General features: G+C 40.4%; 1 protein-coding gene across 5 annotated transcripts; it reads left to right on the top strand.

Moving 5' to 3' along the window:
- The first annotated feature begins 1 nt into the window (after position 1).
- On the top strand, positions 2-19,058 carry Gtsf1 (gametocyte specific factor 1). Of its 5 annotated transcripts, none has more exons than XM_039079355.2 (10): positions 2-100; positions 2,086-2,130; positions 4,799-4,899; positions 10,616-10,742; positions 11,391-11,474; positions 11,941-12,004; positions 12,955-12,990; positions 14,636-14,730; positions 16,880-16,915; positions 18,958-19,058. In XM_039079355.2, exons 2-9 carry the CDS (start codon positions 2,115-2,117, stop codon positions 16,894-16,896), a joined length of 540 nt encoding a protein of 179 aa, XP_038935283.1. In that variant the 5' UTR covers positions 2-100; positions 2,086-2,114; the 3' UTR covers positions 16,897-16,915; positions 18,958-19,058. The 5 variants fall into 5 exon arrangements, with proteins under 5 accessions (XP_038935283.1, XP_038935281.1, XP_038935282.1 ...); XM_039079353.2 differs by lacking the exon at positions 2-100 and adding an exon at positions 889-992; XM_039079354.2 differs by lacking the exon at positions 2-100 and adding an exon at positions 903-983.
- The last annotated feature ends 389 nt before the right edge of the window (positions 19,059-19,447 follow it).

The following is a 19,447-nucleotide window of genomic DNA, read 5'->3' as shown; positions in this document are numbered from 1 at the left end:
ACAGGAAGTGCGGCCCCACCCTGGCATCAGGCCGGAAGTGGGCGTTGCCGGGGCCTGGCTGTGAGGCGAAGTCGGCGGTGGGGAGAGCTTCTGGACTGAGGTAGGAAAGAGGCAAGGCGGTAGGGTCTTGGCTTGGGTCAGCCCCTGTAAGCAGTTTGTGTATGAGATACCTTCGAGGTAGTGTCCTCCCTCACTCCTCAGCCTTAAGCCCTGAACACCGGCTGCATCGGCCATCGTCTGCTCGACGGACTGCCTGGTACCTTTTCCTGCCTTGTTTTCTAGATAACCTCCCCCTAGTTCTTGTTGTTTGAATCTTCTTGAATCTGGGGTGGTGGGTGAGGGATTGGGGGCGCTTTTTTTTGTAAAAGGGAAGAAAATTACTACTTTACTGAGACCTGCAACTTTTTCAGAGTTTAAACAGTAGCTTCAAATTCCCACTTTGTCCAATTAACTGACAGCCTAGTAGTGGGAGGAAGGAATCAAATCACCTGTTAACAATTTGATGGGGAAGATAAGAGACAGCTGAATGATAGTGTTGAGTTCCAGCGTCCTTGACCTACTTGGAATCAGTCCGTTTTGCTAGAAAGGAATAGGTCAGCTCTCTTTAAGTCGCTGAATAATACTCATCGTTCTTTTTTATACCTTTTTTTTTTTTTAAATAATTCTTGGTTTGTTTGGTTTTTTTTTTTTATTTTTAACAATGTATGACAACTGTAGTAGAAGTTCTATAAGGGTTAGGATAGTTTAACCCAAACATGAAGAGTAATTCTCATAGTTTCCCCAATGATTGCCATTAATAAACGGGCTCTGAAGCAAAGTACTAAACTAGAGTTTAGCTGATCACCTGTATTTCCTAACAAAGGTTCTAATGCTGCTTATGTCATAGAATGGGGGGGAAGGGTTGTGGAATTTGTGTGAGAAGCCAAAGGAAAGCTTGCCTAGAGACAACAGCTGAATGTGCATCCAATTTTCAGAAGATTCCTGTGAGAGAGGTTATATACAAAATTAATTTTCCCATAAGAAGTGAATTAAATCGGTTTTCAGTAGAGATTCCAGTAAAAGAGAATTCAAGCTCTGAGACACTTTCACTTTTAATTTTTTTCATGCTTGTTATATTTGTTCTTAGGTGTTCTCTATGAGCTCTTAATTTTTTTAACATTCACATGTGTTCCGTCAGTGCACTTAGATAATCAGTACTGACTGAAACAGTATTTATCGTGCCATTATATAGGAAATGAGAGGAACAGAATGAAGCATGGCTAGAAAGGGAGAACATCAGTGTGACATTTTCTGATCATGATTAAGAAAAGTTACTAAGCCAGGTATGGTTGAAAATGTCTTTAATCCCAGCACTCAGAAGTCAGAGGTAGGTGGATCTCTGTGAGTTCAAGGTCAGCCAGGGCTACACAGAGAAACCCTGTCTCTCAAAAAAAGAGAAAAGGTCATTAAATGAGATTTACTTTTTATTTTACATTTGTTTATGTGCATTTATGTAAGTACACCATGAGCTTGTAATGCCCACAGAAGCCAGAAGAGGGCATCTGATCCTCCCCTCCCCCCGAAATGAGTTATAAGCAGTTGTAAGCCATGTGGGTGCTGGGAATGAAACCCAGATGTCTCTAAGAGCACCCAGAGCTCTTAACCACTTGATCATCTTTGCAGCTGGAAAGATGAGCTTTAAAGTAGTTTATCCAGAAGTTTAAATACTGGTGTTTTTATAACTTTGACTTGCCCCCATTACTAATGTTAAATAGTGTCAAACCCTAATCGCATGTGAACAGTGTCAAGTGTTGTAATATCACTTAGAATAAATCGCTATCTCGTCACCTGAATGTAGTTTACAACAGTTGTCATATTTGACCTAGCTGTTCATTCCAAGATTGTGAATTATGCAGTGATGCTATACTTAAGTCATAGGAGTAAAGAATGCCTTAAAGAAAGGAAACTGTTTGGGAAGAAGGTTGTGTGCGAAAGGTTTATTTTACTGGACCTGGGGCAACCTCAGTTCCAGGAGTGACTCCACATCTTAGGGTTACTTTTGATGCATTTCATTTCTGATTCTCTGAACCATGCTTTTCCCTCTAGCACTTGAACAGGACTCCTTTGCCATCAGCATGGAAGACACTTACAGTATGTACTATTTGTGCTTTTAGAAAATAATACATCATTCATGTATCATTTGATGCCTGGCTAGACTGTATGTTGTGAAAAACTCATATTCCTCTGTGAAATGCTGAGAAAGAAAGGTCCATGTGGTATCTAGATATACAGATGCTCAAATTTTAAGTAGGGCACTTAAGTCTACAGACACATTACCCTGAAAAGAAGGTCCAAAACACTTTAAATTTAAGTAATTAAAGACTTATGAGAACCAACTGTAATGATACATAGCTGTCATCCCAACTCAAAAGAAGCTGAATCATGAGGATCACAATTTCTAGGCCATCATGGGCTTCTCAGAAAGACCATCAAAAGACAAACCAATAGCCCAGTGAGACGGCTGAAGGATATAGTCTATACCATACAAGCCTGACAGCCTTAGTTTGAGTTTTAGAACTCTTGTAAAAGTAGGAGAGAAAAGTGACTCTGTAAAGTTGTCCTCTGAGCTACACACACACATCACACAATAATAAGTACAAATTTTTTACAGTCCTGAGGATATAACTCAGTGGTAGAGCATTTGTGTAGCATTCTCGAGACCCATATTTTAGTACCCAGATAGATAATGGATGGATGGATGGATGGATGGATGATTGATTGGTGGATGGATTAATGACCAAAATAGATGGATGAATGGATGGGTGACTGGTAAATAGATGGAAGATAGATGCACTAAATAGATGGGTCATTTATAGACAGACAGATTCTTTTCAATGTAGAACAGTAAATTAGAGCTGACCTAAATTGCCAGACTAAGAAGTAAAATATTTATGGTAGTTCTCATCAACTTTGACACATGCTCTATATGGGCAGTAATATGTGTGAATCGTGGGGTACCTCCATTCTGTCAACTGCTGACATTTGCTAGTGATGAAATGGATTAAATGAAGGAAAACTAATAAGAATTTCATCTGTGAATGCTCCCTGGATGTTCTGAAGCTTCAGAAATAAGAAATTGCTGGCTAAGAGCTCAGTGGCATAATAAGCATGTCTGTCCTCTGGGACCTTGCCTCCCTACTCGTTCTGTCCTTCAGATCACCTTTCAGGCTGATTTGCATCATGACCATGGTTAGCAATTTATTCCATGTTTACCACTCTTCCAGTGAAACTGTCAGTTTCAATTCCCCTCTGGTTTCTGATTTTCATTGCAGTCTCCTGGTTTATAAGCTTCTTATCAAAGGTGAATTGTTTGTCTTGCTTTTATCCTTACCTTTCTGGGGTGGCAGGAGTGGTTTATAGGTGCCTTTTGCTCTCAGAATGGACTGTTTAATTTCCTTTCCCTAACTAGGCTTGTTGAGATTTGGGGCAGAGCCTGGGCAGCTTGGATAGCCTTGGGGCAGCTTTGAATAGCATGTTATAGGTTCAGGGTTTCTTGGCAAAGCAGTCTGTGTCTACAATTGTCTTAGCTGTAGGAGGTTCTGTCTTTGCAGTTTATTTTTATTTTAGCTGGTAGTCACTAGATTAAGAAACCTTTTTCCCGGGGTTGGGGATTTAGCTCAGTGGTAGAGCGCTTGCCTAGGAAGCACAAGGCCCTGGGTTCGGTCCCCAGCTCCGAAAAAAAGAACCAAAAAATAAATAAATAAATAAAATAAATCTTAAAAAAAAAAAGAAAGAAACCTTTTTCCCATCTATGTTCCAAAACATGAAAAGTAAAATCACCTACCTGACAAAAGTAATGAGATCATTGTCAAGGGAACGAGAGCGGCCAATACAGCATACAGGAGCAAAGCAGAGAACAGATTGGGGACTCTAGTTATTAATACTTCATAGAACACTCAGTTGAAGCACCATGCCTATCAACTTCTAGAACTATCAACAACTAGAAATAGACAAGGATGCTAACAAGGAGATTGACTACTTTGAACTTGACCTACTGCCAGCTAGACTAAGAGAGTGTTCAAAAGTTCAGTGTGCCACACTGGTTATATCCAGCAGTCCATTCCAACTTTAGTGTGCTAGTTAGGAAACTGGTTGGAATATCTAGAGAATGGAAATGAATGCAAATTGATACTTTTAAGAGAGAAAAGGGAGGGCTGGAGAGGTGGCTCAGTGGTTAAGAGCACTGACTGCTCTTCCAGAGGTTCTGAGTTCAATTCCCAGCAACCACATGACAGCTCACAACCATCTGTAACAGGATCTGATGCCCTCTTCTGAAGAGAGCAGCAGTATACTCACTTAAATAAATCTTAAGAAAAAAATGGAAAAGAGAAAAGTTAGTGTGAATGTCATTTTTTTGTAAGAATGAAAACTGTATTCAGTTAACTGTGAATGAAACCTCAGTACACCATTCTTGATACTACTGTATTTAAGAGCCAGTGATAGTTTTATTGTCTCATACTTCCATTTCGCTTTTAATCATTTAATCACACTTTTGCTTTGGTTTGGTTTGGTTTCTTCAAGATAGGGTTTCTTTATATAGTTCTGGCTGTCCTGGACCTCAGAGATCCTCCTGCCTCTGCTTCCTGAGTGCTGGGATTAAAGGCGTGTGCCCCTACCACCAGACAGTCACACTTTACTTCAATCTAACTTTTCTTAGACTGCCTTATTCTTTCACTATGGATTTATTGAAAACACTAATGTGCTCTAGTTTTACACAGTCCTATTAAACTGTATACTTAATGTATTTTTCTCTTTTCAGTCGACTCCCTGGACCCTGAAAAGTTACTACAGTGCCCCTATGATAAAAACCACCAGATCAGGGCCTGCAGGTTTCCTTATCATCTTATCAAGTGCAGAAAGGTAGGGTATTATTTTTATAATGTGCCCTTTTAATTCCTCTTGAGTTCTTTGAAGAGCCAAGCTTTGTAAGCAACAAATCATTTAACAAATATTTTAATTTAATGCCAGATTGTTTGGCAAGTCTCCCTCTGTTAAGTTTCAGTATTTACAGATGTGTTTTATTCTTTGAAGTATATAAAATTTCAGTCTTTTATTTTCTTCCTCCTAGTGACCAGTAAAGCATTGTTTGAAGACAGTGTCTCTAGAGTATCTAGAGAGTACAATCACACATGGTTTTTGTGGTACTAGGGATAGAACCTATTGTTTTAAGATATTAAATGTGAATTATATATAGTTTGGGTTAAATACTAAATTTTTGGTATCTATATCTGACATTGGTATTAAAAAATTAGACACAAATTTATTTAGCCTGGTTTTCAGAAAAACAAATCAAATTTTTCCTAGTAATGAGAAACTCCCCCTATTAAGTTTGATGTGTTCATTATTTTAAAAATAGTTTTAGATTTATTGTATGTGTTTGGGCATTTTAATTAAGTATATGTGTGCTATGTGTGAGCCTAGTGCCTGTGGAGGTCTGAAGAGAGGGTATTGGATCTTCTGGAAGAGTTAAAGGATAGTTACTCACCATGTGGGTGCTGGGCAACAAATCTGGGTCCTCTGAGGATGCAGCACATGTGGCACTAGGCCATCTCTCCAGTCCTCCTATTACATTTCTTCTGATTTTTTGTTTAAAATTGTTAGCCCAAGAAAATATTGTTCTAAAAATAACTCCCCAAATTTCAACACCTTTTTTACCTTTTTTTAACTTTATTCTTTGTTTCACATCATATATCCCTGTCCTACTCATCTTCCCCTTGCATCTGTCCCTCGCCCTTACATCCTACCCCCACCAAATAAAAAACACACAAGTAACAAATCATTCAAAACATTTCCTCATGGGAGCTGTAGTGTGTCACAGTGTGTCCCACAGTGAAGAACTCTGTCCACGTGTGCATGTCTGTAACGCCAGAAGAGGGCGTTAAATCTCTTGGAACTGGAGTTAATAGGCAGTTCTGAGCCAAGTAGGCAGTTAGGTCCTCTGCAAGAGCAGTAAACACTGAGCTATCTCTATAGCCCCAAATATAAATAAATAAATAAATATATATATATATATATATATATATATATATATATATATATATATATATAGCATTTCTCTCTGGTCACTTCCTTATAGACTTAGCTAATGTAACCTACTCAGGTCCTTTGTTAAATAAAAAGCACTTGCATAGGGTTGTTCAATTACTGATGTCAGGGTCATAGAGATGGCTCAGTGGTTACTGCTACTCTTCCAGAGGTCACAGATTCAGTTTCAGCAACCCATGTCGGTCAACTGAAAACTGCCTATAACTCCAAATATACAAATCCAGTGCCCTCCTCTGGCCTTCCACAGGCACCTGTACTCATGTGTAGATACACAAAAACAATACACAGCAATTAAAGTGTAAGATTTTTTAAAACAAGATTTTTTAATATTTGGATTTTATGTATGTGTGTTTTGCCTGCATATACATCAGATGCGTACCTGGTGCCTGAGGAAACTTTGTAACTGAAGGAAACTGTCTTAGTCAGGGTTTCTATTCCTGCACAAACATCATGACCAAGAAGCAAGTTGGGGAGGAAAGGGTTTATTCAGCTTACACTTCCACATTGCTGTTCATCACCAAAGGAAGTCAGGACTGGAACTTAAGTAGGTCAGGAAGCAGGAGCTGATGTAGACCATGGAGGGATGTTACTTACTGGCTTACTTCCCCTGGCTTGCTCAGCTTGCTGTCTTATAGAACCCAGGACCTCCAGCCCAGGGATGCCACAACCCACAATGTGCTGGGTCCACCCCTCTTGATCTCTAATGGAGAAAATGCTTACAGCTGGGTCTCATGGAGGCATTTTCTCATTTGAAGCTCCTTTCTCTGTGATAATTCCAGCTTGTGTCAACTTGACACACAAACACATCGCTATTAAGCTTCAACCCTTACTTTCTTATTTATCCCCAAGATCTAAATAACTTTTAAGAGTCCCACAGCCTTTACAAATTCTTACATAGTAAAATTTCAATCCCTTTAAAATATCCAATCTCTTTTAAAATTCAAAGTCTTTTTACAGTTCAACATCTCTTAACTGTGGGCTCCACTAAAATACTTTCTTCCTTCAAGAGGGAAAAATAACAGGGCACAGTCACAATCAAAAGCAAAATCAAACTTCAACTGTCCAACATCTGGGATCCACTCACGATCTTCTAGGCTCCTCCAACGGCTTGGGTCACTTCTCCAGCTCTGCCCTTTGTAGCACACACGTTGTCTTCTAGGCTCCAGCTGCTGTACTCCACTGCTGCTGCTGTTCTTGGTACTCATCTCATGGTACTGGCATCTCCAAAACACTGCTGTCATCTGCTACAACTAGGCTTCATCAATAGCCTCTCACAGGCTCTCTTCATGGTGCCAAACCTCAACTCCTTTGCATGACCCCTTTAGTCCTGGGCCATCAATTGCAACTGAGGGTGCACCTTCACCAATAGCCTTCCATGGCCTCTCACAGTGCCCAGCCTCAGCTGCTCTTCATGCCTCCTTCATGCCTTCAAAACCAGTACCACCTGGGTGACTCTTACACACTACCAAGTCCAGCCACCACACAAGATACAACCTTGGCTATCTCTGGAACACAGCCTCTTTGTGCTCTCAGAAAACACTTCCCAGAAGATTTCACCTCAGTGATGCTGGTCTCTTCTTAACACCAATTTCTTAGCTCCAGCTGACCAGCATCAATAGTCTCAGTAATACAAAGGTTTTGATTTGCAGTTCTGGTATCTTGTCAATCACAGCTGATTCTTCAGCCCCAGCTAACCAAAACCACAAAATCTTCACCATCAAAACAGCAACAGCCCTGATAAGAGTCTTTAATCTTTCCTCTGAAATTTCACAAGCCAGGCCTCCATCTTCTGCACTGTTCTCAACATTATCTTCCAAGCTCCTACAGAACACCCCACAGAGCTCTTAACATCCCAATGACTCTTCTAGCTCAAAGTTCCAAAATCCTTCCACAGTCCTCCCCAAAACATGGTCAGTTTGTAACAGGATCTACTCCTAGTACCAATTTGTCTTAGGGTTTCTATTCCTGCACAAACACCATGACCAAGAAGCAGGTTGGGGAGGAAAGGGTTTATTCAGCTTACACTTCCACATTGCTGTTCATCACCAAAGCAAGTCAGGACTGGAACTCACACAGGTCAGGAAGCAGGAGTTGATACAGAGACCTTGGAGGGATGTTACTTACTGGCTTGCTTCCCCTGGCTTGCTCAGCTTGCTGTCTTATAGAACCCAAGACCACCAGCCCAGGGATGCCACCACCCACAATGGGCTGGGCCCTCCCCCTTGATCACTGTTGAGAAAATGCTTACAGCTGGGTCTCATGGAGGCATTTCTTCAACTGAGGCTCCTTTTCTCTGTGATAACTTCAGCTTGTGTCAAGTTGACACACAAAACTAGCCAGTATGCTAACTGAGGAACTATATGGAATTGAAGTTACATATGGTTGTAATCTACCATGTGGGCACTGGGACTGAATCCAGGTCCTGTGTTAGAGCAGCAGTGCTCTTAACTTCTAAGTCATCTCTATTTTAAGCTTCTTACAGCCAAGGTTGGCCTCACCTCACTAGCAAAGGAGGACCTTTATCTGCAGATCTACCTACCTCCGCTTCCCAAGAGCTAGGATCAAAGGTCCATGCCACTGTACCTGCTTCTGTTTCCTTTGTGTGAATATGGTGTATATAGTGTGTGCACTTGTATGCACAGAGGGCTACAAAAGGGTTAGCATGTTCTTTCACTCTATCTTGTTCCTTTGAGACTGAGTCTCTCCCTGAACCTGGGGCTTAAGTTTTTTGCAACTAGGCTGGCAGCTAGCTAGCTATCGCCTGTCTTTGCTGCCTACCAGTGCTGGCATTACAGGTGTGCATGACCATTTCCATGTACCCAGCTTATTTAGTGGGTGCAGAAGTTCAAACTAAAGTCCTCAGGATTACTCAACAAGCAGCCTTAACCACTGAGCCATCTCCCCAGATCCATGCAAGTTCCTTAGTCCTATGTTTTTCCAGCCTGTTTCACACTAGTTTTACACTTTGAGTTTCGATTGTAAAACATCTTTAAAACCTTTTTTATTGAAAAAAATTTTCTCATATAAAATATTTTGATCATGTTCCCTCCCCCACTTCCTTTCAGGTCCTCCCTAACTCCCTACCTACCCAATTTTATGTTCTTTTTCTGTTTAAAACAATAATAAAACATCTTAATGTTTATGTGTTTGCAAGTATGTGTGGACCACAGTGTATGTGTGAAAGAGAATCAGCCCTCTCCACCTACCATGTAGGTCCTTGATATCAAAGATAGCAAACTCAGGTTGTCAGACATGGTGGCCAGTGCCTTTACCCACTGAGCCACATCCTTGCCCCTCTTTTTTTTTTTTTAATTTGTGTGTATGAATACCCACAGAGACAAGAAGACTGTCAGATTGCCTGGAGCTAGAGTTACAGGCAGTTGTCAGGCCTCCAGTCTGACTGCTACTCTACTCTTAACTCCTGAGCCATCTCTCCAAGCCCTCCTTTCTTAATCTCTTAATTGCTAGTACATTTGCCATGACATTTTGGTGATAATAAATCTTAGTTTGGGTTTAAAACAAGATACTGTATAACTAAATAAATGAATAAATGGAGCTGGAGAGGTGACTCAGCTGTTAAGAGCACTGGCTGCTCTTCCATAGGTCCTGAGTTCAATTCCCAACAACCACATGGTGGCTCACAACCATCTGTAATGGGATCTGATGCTGATGCCTTCTTTGTCATGCAAGTCTACATGCAGATAGAGCATCTATACATTAAATAAATAAATCTTTTTTTTTTAAAGATACTGGCCCACACATGTATATCATTTGGGCTTTTCCTAAGTGAAATTGTTCACCAGGCAGTGGTGATAGCATACCTTTGATCCCAGCACTTGGGGGCAGAGGCACACAGGTCCCCAGGTTCAGAGCCAGTCTGATCTACAGAGCAGAGGTCCAGGATAGCGCAGAGCTACACAGAGAAACCCTGCCTCAAAAAACAAAACAGAACAAAACAAACCCAAAAACAAAAAGCAACAACAAAAAGGTTGTTCGGTTCCTCATTCCGTGTCTCTGTATTGGTATGAAAAATCCTTAGCTTGTCTCTGCAGCTCCCTTATGACAGCCATTTCCCAGCCTTGTCAAACTGCAATAGCAGGGCACTGCTACAGTGCAGACTGCCTCATTGTTACTGTTGATCCTGAATGTTAGCTTTCAAAGACATCCAGGGAACTCCAGCTCTGCAGGCTGTGCTGTCTGATAAGCAGAGTGAAGAGATGGTTAAAACTAACTGTTTCGTTCTTTAAGAGCCACTAAAATCTCAGTGTGTGCGTTATCCCTGCAGTCATAACCAAAGGGTTTGCATTTTGATGATACTGAGATAGGAGCTACGTGATCTGTGTAAATGGTAATTCCCTCTCAGTTTTCTGCGATGAGTGCATCTACATGTTGGAGTGTACCCACCACACCTGAGATACAAACTTGTTAAGGGATTTCAGGGAGCCATTTATAGGGAAAAAAAGCTGAGCTAGTTTCTTTGAATTTTAAGAAGTCCAAAGAATTGATAGCTTTCTTAATTTTGATTCCACAGAATCATCCTGATGTCGCAAACAAATTGGCTACTTGTCCCTTCAATGCTCGGCACCAGGTTCCCCGGGCTGAGATCAGTCATCACATCTCGAGCTGTGATGACAAGAGCTGTATTGAGCAGGATGTGGGTAAGCCAGACTAGCTGAAATGCCCCAGGATTCCAGGGTCGGCTGGCCAGTTTGGAGTTACACTACACCACTGGCTTGCTTTCTGGCTTTTACCATTTCAAAAGAATACTTTTCTGCCTTTGAGATGATTATATCATTGTAGCAGTGGGTTGTTAGCGTCTATATAGGTCAGACTGCTTTCTCTTCTGAACAGCCTGATTCATTTACTATTATAATAAATCACCTAAAAATAAAGTCCTTGAGGCTGGAGATGGAGCTCAGTGGGTCAAGCACTTGCTTCCCATAGATAAAGCCCTGGGTTCCAGCTCCTGTACCACAAAAATGGGCATGGTGGTGCTGACTTATAATCCTGGTACTCAGAGTTAGAAAGCAGAAGGTTCTGGAGTTCAAGGTCATCTTCCAGTCTGAAGCCAGCCAGGAACACAAGACCCTGTCTCAGTAAATAAATAATCCTGTTACTGCCATAAATATGGTAACAGTCTTTGTTTCTGCTGCTTGTTCCTGTCAGCTTTCACTCTACCCATATTTAGAAACAAAGATTCAATAGGCTACCTTGCAGCCTTTAAAGCCCTTAAATCCCTTAAGCAGAATAACCTAACAGATACCACATGCCCTGCCTTTATATATCAAATCTCTGTTGTCTTGCAGTCAACCAAACCAGGAACCTTGGACAAGAGACTCTGGCTGAGAGCACATGGCAGTGCCCTCCTTGTGATGAAGACTGGGATAAAGGTGAGATGCCTCTACCGTTTGCTTTTTTTTTTTTTCCTTCACATCTCAAATCATTTGCTTGAGACAAAAGATTTTCTTTCTTTTATGAACATATATGTTGTTCAGAACGCCTTATTTTTATTGGGCCCCCAAATGAGCACATTTGTATCACTACGCAGACACATAGAGCAGCCTATTCCGCCTTGATTGGAAGAAGCACTTCTTTACAAATCTGTTTTCCCCATAAATTGGATTGTACCATCTGTGCTTGATTGTTCCTGGGCACATTTACTATTATTTATGGCTCTTGCATTTATATCCTTCGTTGTTAAGTTCTTGGTTCTGTATCACTTGAGCAGGGCACTCAATCAATTTTTACTTACACCCCTCAAAACTTAGCTGTATTGTTTCTCATTTGTCAAATTTAACTCACATAGATTGGTGTTTTATCTAACAGTGTGACAAACCGTTTTGCTTCCTTTGGCAGACTTGTGGGAACAGACTAGCACCCCTTTTGTCTGGGGCACAGCCAGTTTCTGTGGCAACAACAGGTAAATTAAAAGGTCTTACTCTCATCACTACCTCCCCAAATCTAGGTGTGTGACAAAAAATAAAAAAAAAAAATAGAATTGTGTGTGGTGGTGTGTACCCTGGGCAGAGGCATCAGATCTCTCTCTAAAGTTCTAGTTCAGCCTGAGCTACAGAGCAAGTTCCAAGACAGCCAGAGCTACACAGAGAAACCTCCTGTCCGGGGAGTGGGGATGGACTGACGGGATGACTTCGGGAGTTAAGGACACTTGTTGCTCTTGAAAGCAACTTAAGTTTGGTTCCCAGCACCCACAACTGCTTATCACTCCAGCTCTATGGGATCCATACCTTCTTCTAGGCTCTGTGGACATGCATATACACATGTAAATCTTTTTTAAAATCCTGAAAGTTCTTTGAGTTTGGAAATCCAGAGCATCTTAATGAGAACAAAAGAAATTATCTCTTTTTACTACTAATGTTCTCTATTCCATTTACAACTGTAAGATTTCTCGTTGTACTCACACTCAAACCTTAGAAGACCAAATTTCAAATACAAATGAGACTATTTCAGGGTTCCAGAATAAAGGAATAAAATGCTATACTTTATTTTTCCTTAAATGCTTAATTTTTTATTTTTTAGTTATGTGTATAGAGATAATGAGAACGAGTAGAGGTGCCACAGAGGCCAGAGGGGTCAGATTCCCTGGAGGCAGAACTACAGGTGGCTGTGCACATGCAGGGCCTGGGAATCAAACTCAGGTCTTTTGGAAGAGCAGTGCATGCTCTTAACTGCTGAGCTAGCTCTCCAGCACTCATAAAATGCTTAACTTTTTTTCTTAGTCACTGAAGTCAGCTAAATTTAAATGCATACTATTTTGAGTCAGAAAACATAGAAAAACTTAGAATAGTTTTATTGGTGGCAACTTTAACTTGCTTCAGTTCTTTTTTTTTTTTTTTTGGTTCTTTTTTTCAGAGCTGGGGACCGAACCCAGGGCCTTGCGCTTCCTAGGTAAGCGCTCTACCACTGAGCTAAATCCCCAGCCCCACTTGCTTCAGTTCTTAAGAGAAGTATTTTAGGGGCTGGAAAGATAACTCAGTGGTTAATTTTCTGGAGTACTCAGGTTCAATTCTCAGAACCCACATACTGGCTCCCAACTTTCTAACTCCAGCTCCAGGGGAACCTGTAGCTGGTATTTGCTTCTTTGTGGGCTCTTTGTTTCCCACCCTTTATGTCCCAGTTTCACCCCATCACTAGATAGGAAAGAGAAAAGAATAGAGGGGAGACAGCAGGGGGGAGATCCCTGAATCTAATTTCTTTCCTTTTGTTTCTTTTTTGAGCATGACTTCTAACAAACCAAAATCAACCCCTCTAAATGACCAGCAGTCACCAACCCTACCTGCCCAGGCTCTAACATTTATATACCCTCTTGAAAAGTTCCCAGAATTCCAAACATCACATAAATGCAGAAATGTATCTTCAGCTAGCAAAACCACACTTCTGCTAGAGCATGAAACAAATCATAGTCAGATGCTGTGGACAGTCTGAAGCAGCCCTGTACCTCACACCTGTGATTAAAATGAAAGTGCATTCTTATAATACTTGTGTATTTTAAAGAAACCAAAATTCCAGAAATTCTTACAAATGTCACTATGGGAGTCTAACAATCTCCACTGCCTTCTGTAGTCACTAAGCACATAGATGATGTATAGACATACATGTAGGCAAAACACCCATACACATAACAATAATTTATGAAGAGATTGGTTGTGGCTAAGCATGGTGGCACATACCTTTAATCTCAACACTCACACTCAGGAGGCAAAGGCTGGCAAATCACTTTGAGCTTGACAGCAGCCTGGCCTATATAGTGAGTTCCAGCCAAGAACAGACAAACCCTGTCTTGTTTGCAGGGCTGGGATTTTTGTCATACTACTGATGGCATTGGTGTTAATCTCAATTTCTATAAAATTCAAATGTAAGGGGCTGAAGAAATGGCTCAGCAGTTAAAAGTACTGCCTGCTCTTCTAGAGGACCCAGATTCTAATCCCCGCACCCACATGGCAGTTCACAGCTGACTGTAACTCCAGTTCCATGACATCCAACACCCTCACACAGATACACACAGGTAAAGTACCAATACACATAAAAAAAATTTAAAATTTTTTTGAGGGGCTGAGGATTTAGCTCAGTGGTAGAGCGCTTACCTAGGAAGCACAAGGCCCTGGGTTCGGTCCCCAGCTCCGAAAAAAAGAACCAAAAAAAAAAAAAAAAATTTTTTTTGAAAAATGTAAATGTAAAACTCTATCTTTTGTTATTTTTGTTTTGCTTTGCTTTTTGAGATGGATTCTTTATATAGCCCTGACTGTTCTGTAACTGGCTCTGTTAGACCATACTGGCCTTAAACTCAAAGATCTTCCTGCCTCGCCTCCAGCGTGTTGGGATTAAAGGCGTGTGCCATCGTACCATCTTAATAGACATATGGAACACTCCTGAGAAATGGTAATCATTCTGATTGCGAGAATGTTTTGGTAGAACTATGTTCACATAGTTGATGAGTTGTTGTTCCCTCCACTCAAATACACATTTTGATAGTCTTGTCGTGTGCCTGAAGAATGCTGATATGATGACACCAAATTATTCCTTTTTCTTTCAGTCCTGCAAACAACATAGTTATGGAACATAAGAGTAACCTTGCTTCAGGCATGCGAGTTCCCAAGTCTCTGCCCTATGTTCTACCATGGAAAAACAGTAAGTAAAACAGAGGTCAAAGTGTTCTTATACTTTTCATAGTGACAAAAGCAGTTGGCTTGATTATTTAGGTCTACTAAGCCTGATGCAGAAAATAAGTGTGACTCTACATGTTGTGTTCAAAGCACCTCACTTACCTCATGCTACTTCTAGGCCTGGTTACAAACAGGAAATTAAGAATAACTTGCAACTGCTGCCCTTCTAGAGAATCTGGGTTTGGTTTCCAGCATCCATGTCAAGTGACTCACAACCTCCCATAAACTCTGTTTACAAGTAATCCAACTTCTCTGGCACCTGTTCTCATATATACATACCTCCAAAGTAACACACGCATGCATATAAATAACAATGAGAAGAGTATTTTAAAAGATAAAGTGCAAGAGCACAAAACCCAGAAAGGTGTTTTCCTGCAGTGCAGTAATCGCTAATGTCGGTGCACTAAGTAGATGTAGAGACCATTAGAGGAGTTGGTGCACCAAGTAGATGTAGAGACCATTAGAGGAACTTTTAATTTTGGTTAAGAAAAAATCATCTCTTATTGTCAAGGCATTAATTTAAAAGGTAAGATCAGGAATAAAAATGCTATTTCAGTAACCTAAAAGACAGTGGATAGGGAAGAAGGAAAGTGCTAAGAAGCAGCAGAGGAAATGGAGTTCAGGTATCGTCCCTAAACATCTAAGGCTATACCCAGTAAACAGGTATGAAATTCACACCATTCTACCCTGATTTTTAAAAAAAAAAAAAATGCACATTTTGGGGCCGGAGAAAAGGCTCGGTTAAGAGTAGTTGCTGTGGGTTGGGGATTTAGCTCAGTGGTAGAGCGCTTACCTAGGAAGCGCAAGGCCCTGGGTTCGGTCCCCAGCTCCGAAAAAAAGAACCAAAAAAAAAAAAAAAAAAAAGAGTAGTTGCTGTGGGCTGGAGAGATAGCTTGGTGTTTAAGAGCACTGACTGCTCTTCCAAAGGTCCTGAGTTCAATTCCCAGCAACCATTGGTGACTCATAACCATTTGTAATGGGATCCAATGCCCTTCTGAAATGTCTGAAAAGAGTAGAGTATACTCACATACATACAGAAAGGAAGGGAGGGAGGGAATGAGGGAGGGAGGGAGGGAAAAAATCGCTACATTCAGAAGACCCAGGGTAGGGCCCAGGAGATGGTTCATCAGGTACAAGCATTTACCATGCAAAGCTGACAATCTGCTTTTGATCCTTGAACACATGGTAGAAGGAGGGGGAAAGCTCCTCCTACATCATACACATATGTATACAACATATGTACACATAACAGTTGTTTAAAAGATTTTTAAAAAGAACAAAATACCTAAGATCTTACATTCTTTATTTAAGCCAGACTTTCTGGTATTATTCCCAAATCAAAATTCACTTGAATTCCCTTGATTTCAGTCTTTGTTACTGTTTAGGTTTTGAATGAATAGAAAGGATTCCCTTTAAAGAAGCTAGAGAGATGGATCAGCAGTTAGGAGCACCTGCTGCTCTGGCAAGGGTGTTTGGGTTCCCAGCACCTATATCAAGCAGCTCACACTTGCCCATAATTCCAGTTCCAGGAGACCAAGTGCTCTGACTTCCATGGGCAGTGCATATACACAAAAAACATCTTTAAAGAAATAATAAAACATTTATTTAAATATTTGCATTTCCCAAAAGTGAGATCACTAAATAATTTATCAAAAGGCTTGATAAGCCAGCCACAGTAGCATATACTTGTAATTCCCAGCACTTGAGAGGTAGAGACTAAAGAATCAGGATTTTAGCCTGTGAGACTGTGACTGAGAAAAAGAAAAAGTAGGTAGAAGACTGTTTTCTTTTCCGTGATTCTCACTGGAATCCCATCACTAGTTTTGAATTCTGCTTTAAGATTACTACCCCATATATTCTAGAAATGAGTAATTTGTATTTATGCCAGGCAGTGGTGGCATAGACTTCTAGCACTTGAGAGGCAGAGGCAGGTGCGTCTCTGAGTTAGAAGCGAGCCTGGGCTACAGAGTGAGTTCCAGAACAGCCAGGGCCACACAGAGAAACACTGGCTTGGAGACAAAAGAAACAAAGGTAATTTGTGTTTAGTAAGCACTGAGGGTAGAATGAATTTCAGTCAACATGATATATTTATTTTGAAATGTTTATTCTTATAGATGGAAATGCACAGTAACTGTGAACATCTTTTTCAAGTAAGTATTTATTTCATTCCACTTTCTCTTCAGGTAGCAAGATTATCTGGACATAAAGCAGTTTGAGTCCAATTTTCTTTCAGATTATGATACCAAATTAAAACTGTGGGTGCGCATGTACTTTTTATATATGTAGCCTCTATAATGGCTTTACACACTAATAAATAAGCATTTACTACTTAAATTAGAATTCTGTTACCATGCTAAGCTCTTTTCCCTGGTGTCAGTGCACACTGCTTTCCTTTAACATCACAGCTGTGTTCTAGGTCTGTCCTGCCTTTTGTAGTGGAGTGAGATTAATCAAACAGCTGTGCTTCACTGCTCTGCAATTCTTTCTCAGTGCAGTACAGTTTAATCTTTTTTTTTTAAAAAAAAAACATATTCTTAATGGGCATTTAAATTTTTGGGATTTCTTAAGAGTCTTGCACTATTGATATTTAGTAATTTTTTTGTGCAAAACCTCACAAAAATCTCCTTTTCCCAGATAAAACCTGAAGGTCTTCCCTATGTGTGGTAGAGCTAAGCTTGGCTGCCTTGCCTAAGATTGCCCAGCCCTACTGCTCATGGGTAGAGACTTTAGGAAGGCTGGGATAGGATTCTATTTCAGCTGTCTTGCAGATAATAGTCCTTCAGCGAAGATTTATCAAATGAGTAATTGGTCTGTTGCTATCCAGTCCCCGTCTACACATTGAAGCAGATGAATCTGTGCTAGAGTCCATTTTGTACCAGATCTAATGTTTCTTCTGATAAGATGTGGAAAAGCTAAGTGGAACACCTAGCCAGGAATGGTGTCTCAGTCTTTAATCCCAGAACTCAAGAGAGTCAGAAGCAGGAGGATCTCTCAATTCATAGCCTGGTCTACAGAGTTCCAGGACTGCCGGAGCTATGAGACCCTGTCTCAAAAAAAGTTTATAAGAAAGTGTTAAAAAATAATAAAAGGAAATATCAGCTTGGTAGATTTTGACTTTAAATTGTTAAATGTGTCTGGAAACAAGAAAATGAAATTTCACCACAGAAGAAAGGTGTACACTGAGGTGTATCAGAAAGAATACATTGAACAGATTGGATAAATACGGTGAACTCTGAATTGTTCTCTTAGTATGTTGCACAAAATTATCTAATGGACAATACAGTATATAGCTGTTTAGTAAATAAGAAAGGCAACTGTATACTGAAAACTTAGGAGAAGCTTCTTTTTTTTTTTTTTTTTTTTTTTGGTTCTTTTTTTCGGAGCTGGGGACCGAACCCAGGGCCTTGCGCTTCCTAGGTAAGCGCTCTACCACTGAGCTAAATCCCCAGCCCCAGGAGAAGCTTCTTATAAGATAAAAACCAAGTGCTTCCTCCCACTCACCCCCACCCCCTTTTTGAGACAAGGTTTCTTGATTATGTAACCCTAGCTGTCCTGGAACTAAACCAGGCTGACCTCCAACTCATGTCTCTGTCTCTTGAGTGCTAGAATTAAAGGCCTGTGGTACCACACATTTGGCTTTTTAACTTCACTGTTACACATGCATGCTTGTTGCCTGTGGAGGTCAGAAGAGGGCATCAGATTCCCCAGTAACGGAGTTATAGATGGTTGTGAACCACCTTGTGAGTGTTGGGAATCAAACCCAGGTCCTCTACAAAAGCAACAAATGCTCTTAACTACTGAGCCATCTTTGTAGCCCTGAGTGAATTTAATTTTTAAAAGTCTTTATACACACCGATTACATAAACATCAGTGTTTATAAATTAATGAGTAATAGAGTATTTGAGAAGAAAAATACTAACATTAAGTTAATTAGAATTTATTTATTCAAGAATTGTTCTAGGTAGTTGTCTAGAGAATCACTGTACATTAATGACTGTGAAGAATGTTTGTAATTCACTTAGCAAGTTTTCATGTACACAAAGGTACTAAAGAAAATAGGGTCAGCAGGTCCTCAGTGTCCTGCCATTGACAACAGTGAATTCCTGGGGTTACAGTTCTGTCAACTGTTGTCAGATGTAGTTGGTACTTCTGTCACTGAAAGGAAGTAAAAACTTTTCTCATTTCCTTGCAGATGCCAGACTGTGGAAGACTCTTGCTTATTCCTGCTACCAAGGGTTCTTCTTTTTTCTCTTTATCTAATTATAGAACAGTAAACTGTCTGTGACTTTCAAACTGGCAAGTACTTTTTTTTTAACTGCTGAGACTTTACTCCTCAATTATTTGATGCCAGAACCTTTTATATATTGCTGAAAAAGACAACTTGATAATTTGGTTAAAAACCTACTAACGTCAAATTAAGAAAAAAAAAATGACTGCCCATTCTAGTTAACGAAACAGTGATGTGAAGCTGTCACACAGAGTCCAGCTAACGTAGACAGAGAACTTGGGTTAAAAAGTAAGTATGTGTTCATGTTTCTGGCATACGTGGACCAAATTCTTTGAAGAATTTAAAAAACTGGACTTTTTATACCTTTAATCCCAATACTCGGGAGGCAGAGGCAGGATAGCCTCTTTGAGTTAAGGTCAGCTGGTCTACAGGAAAGCCAGCACTGCACAGAGAA

Source organism: Rattus norvegicus, chromosome 7 (genome assembly GCF_036323735.1).
Source record: "Rattus norvegicus strain BN/NHsdMcwi chromosome 7, GRCr8, whole genome shotgun sequence".
In the NCBI taxonomy this organism is placed as follows: Eukaryota; Metazoa; Chordata; class Mammalia; order Rodentia; family Muridae; genus Rattus; species Rattus norvegicus.
The sequence above is the reverse complement of the archived record's forward strand: the minus strand, read 5'-3'. Positions and strand labels throughout refer to the sequence as shown.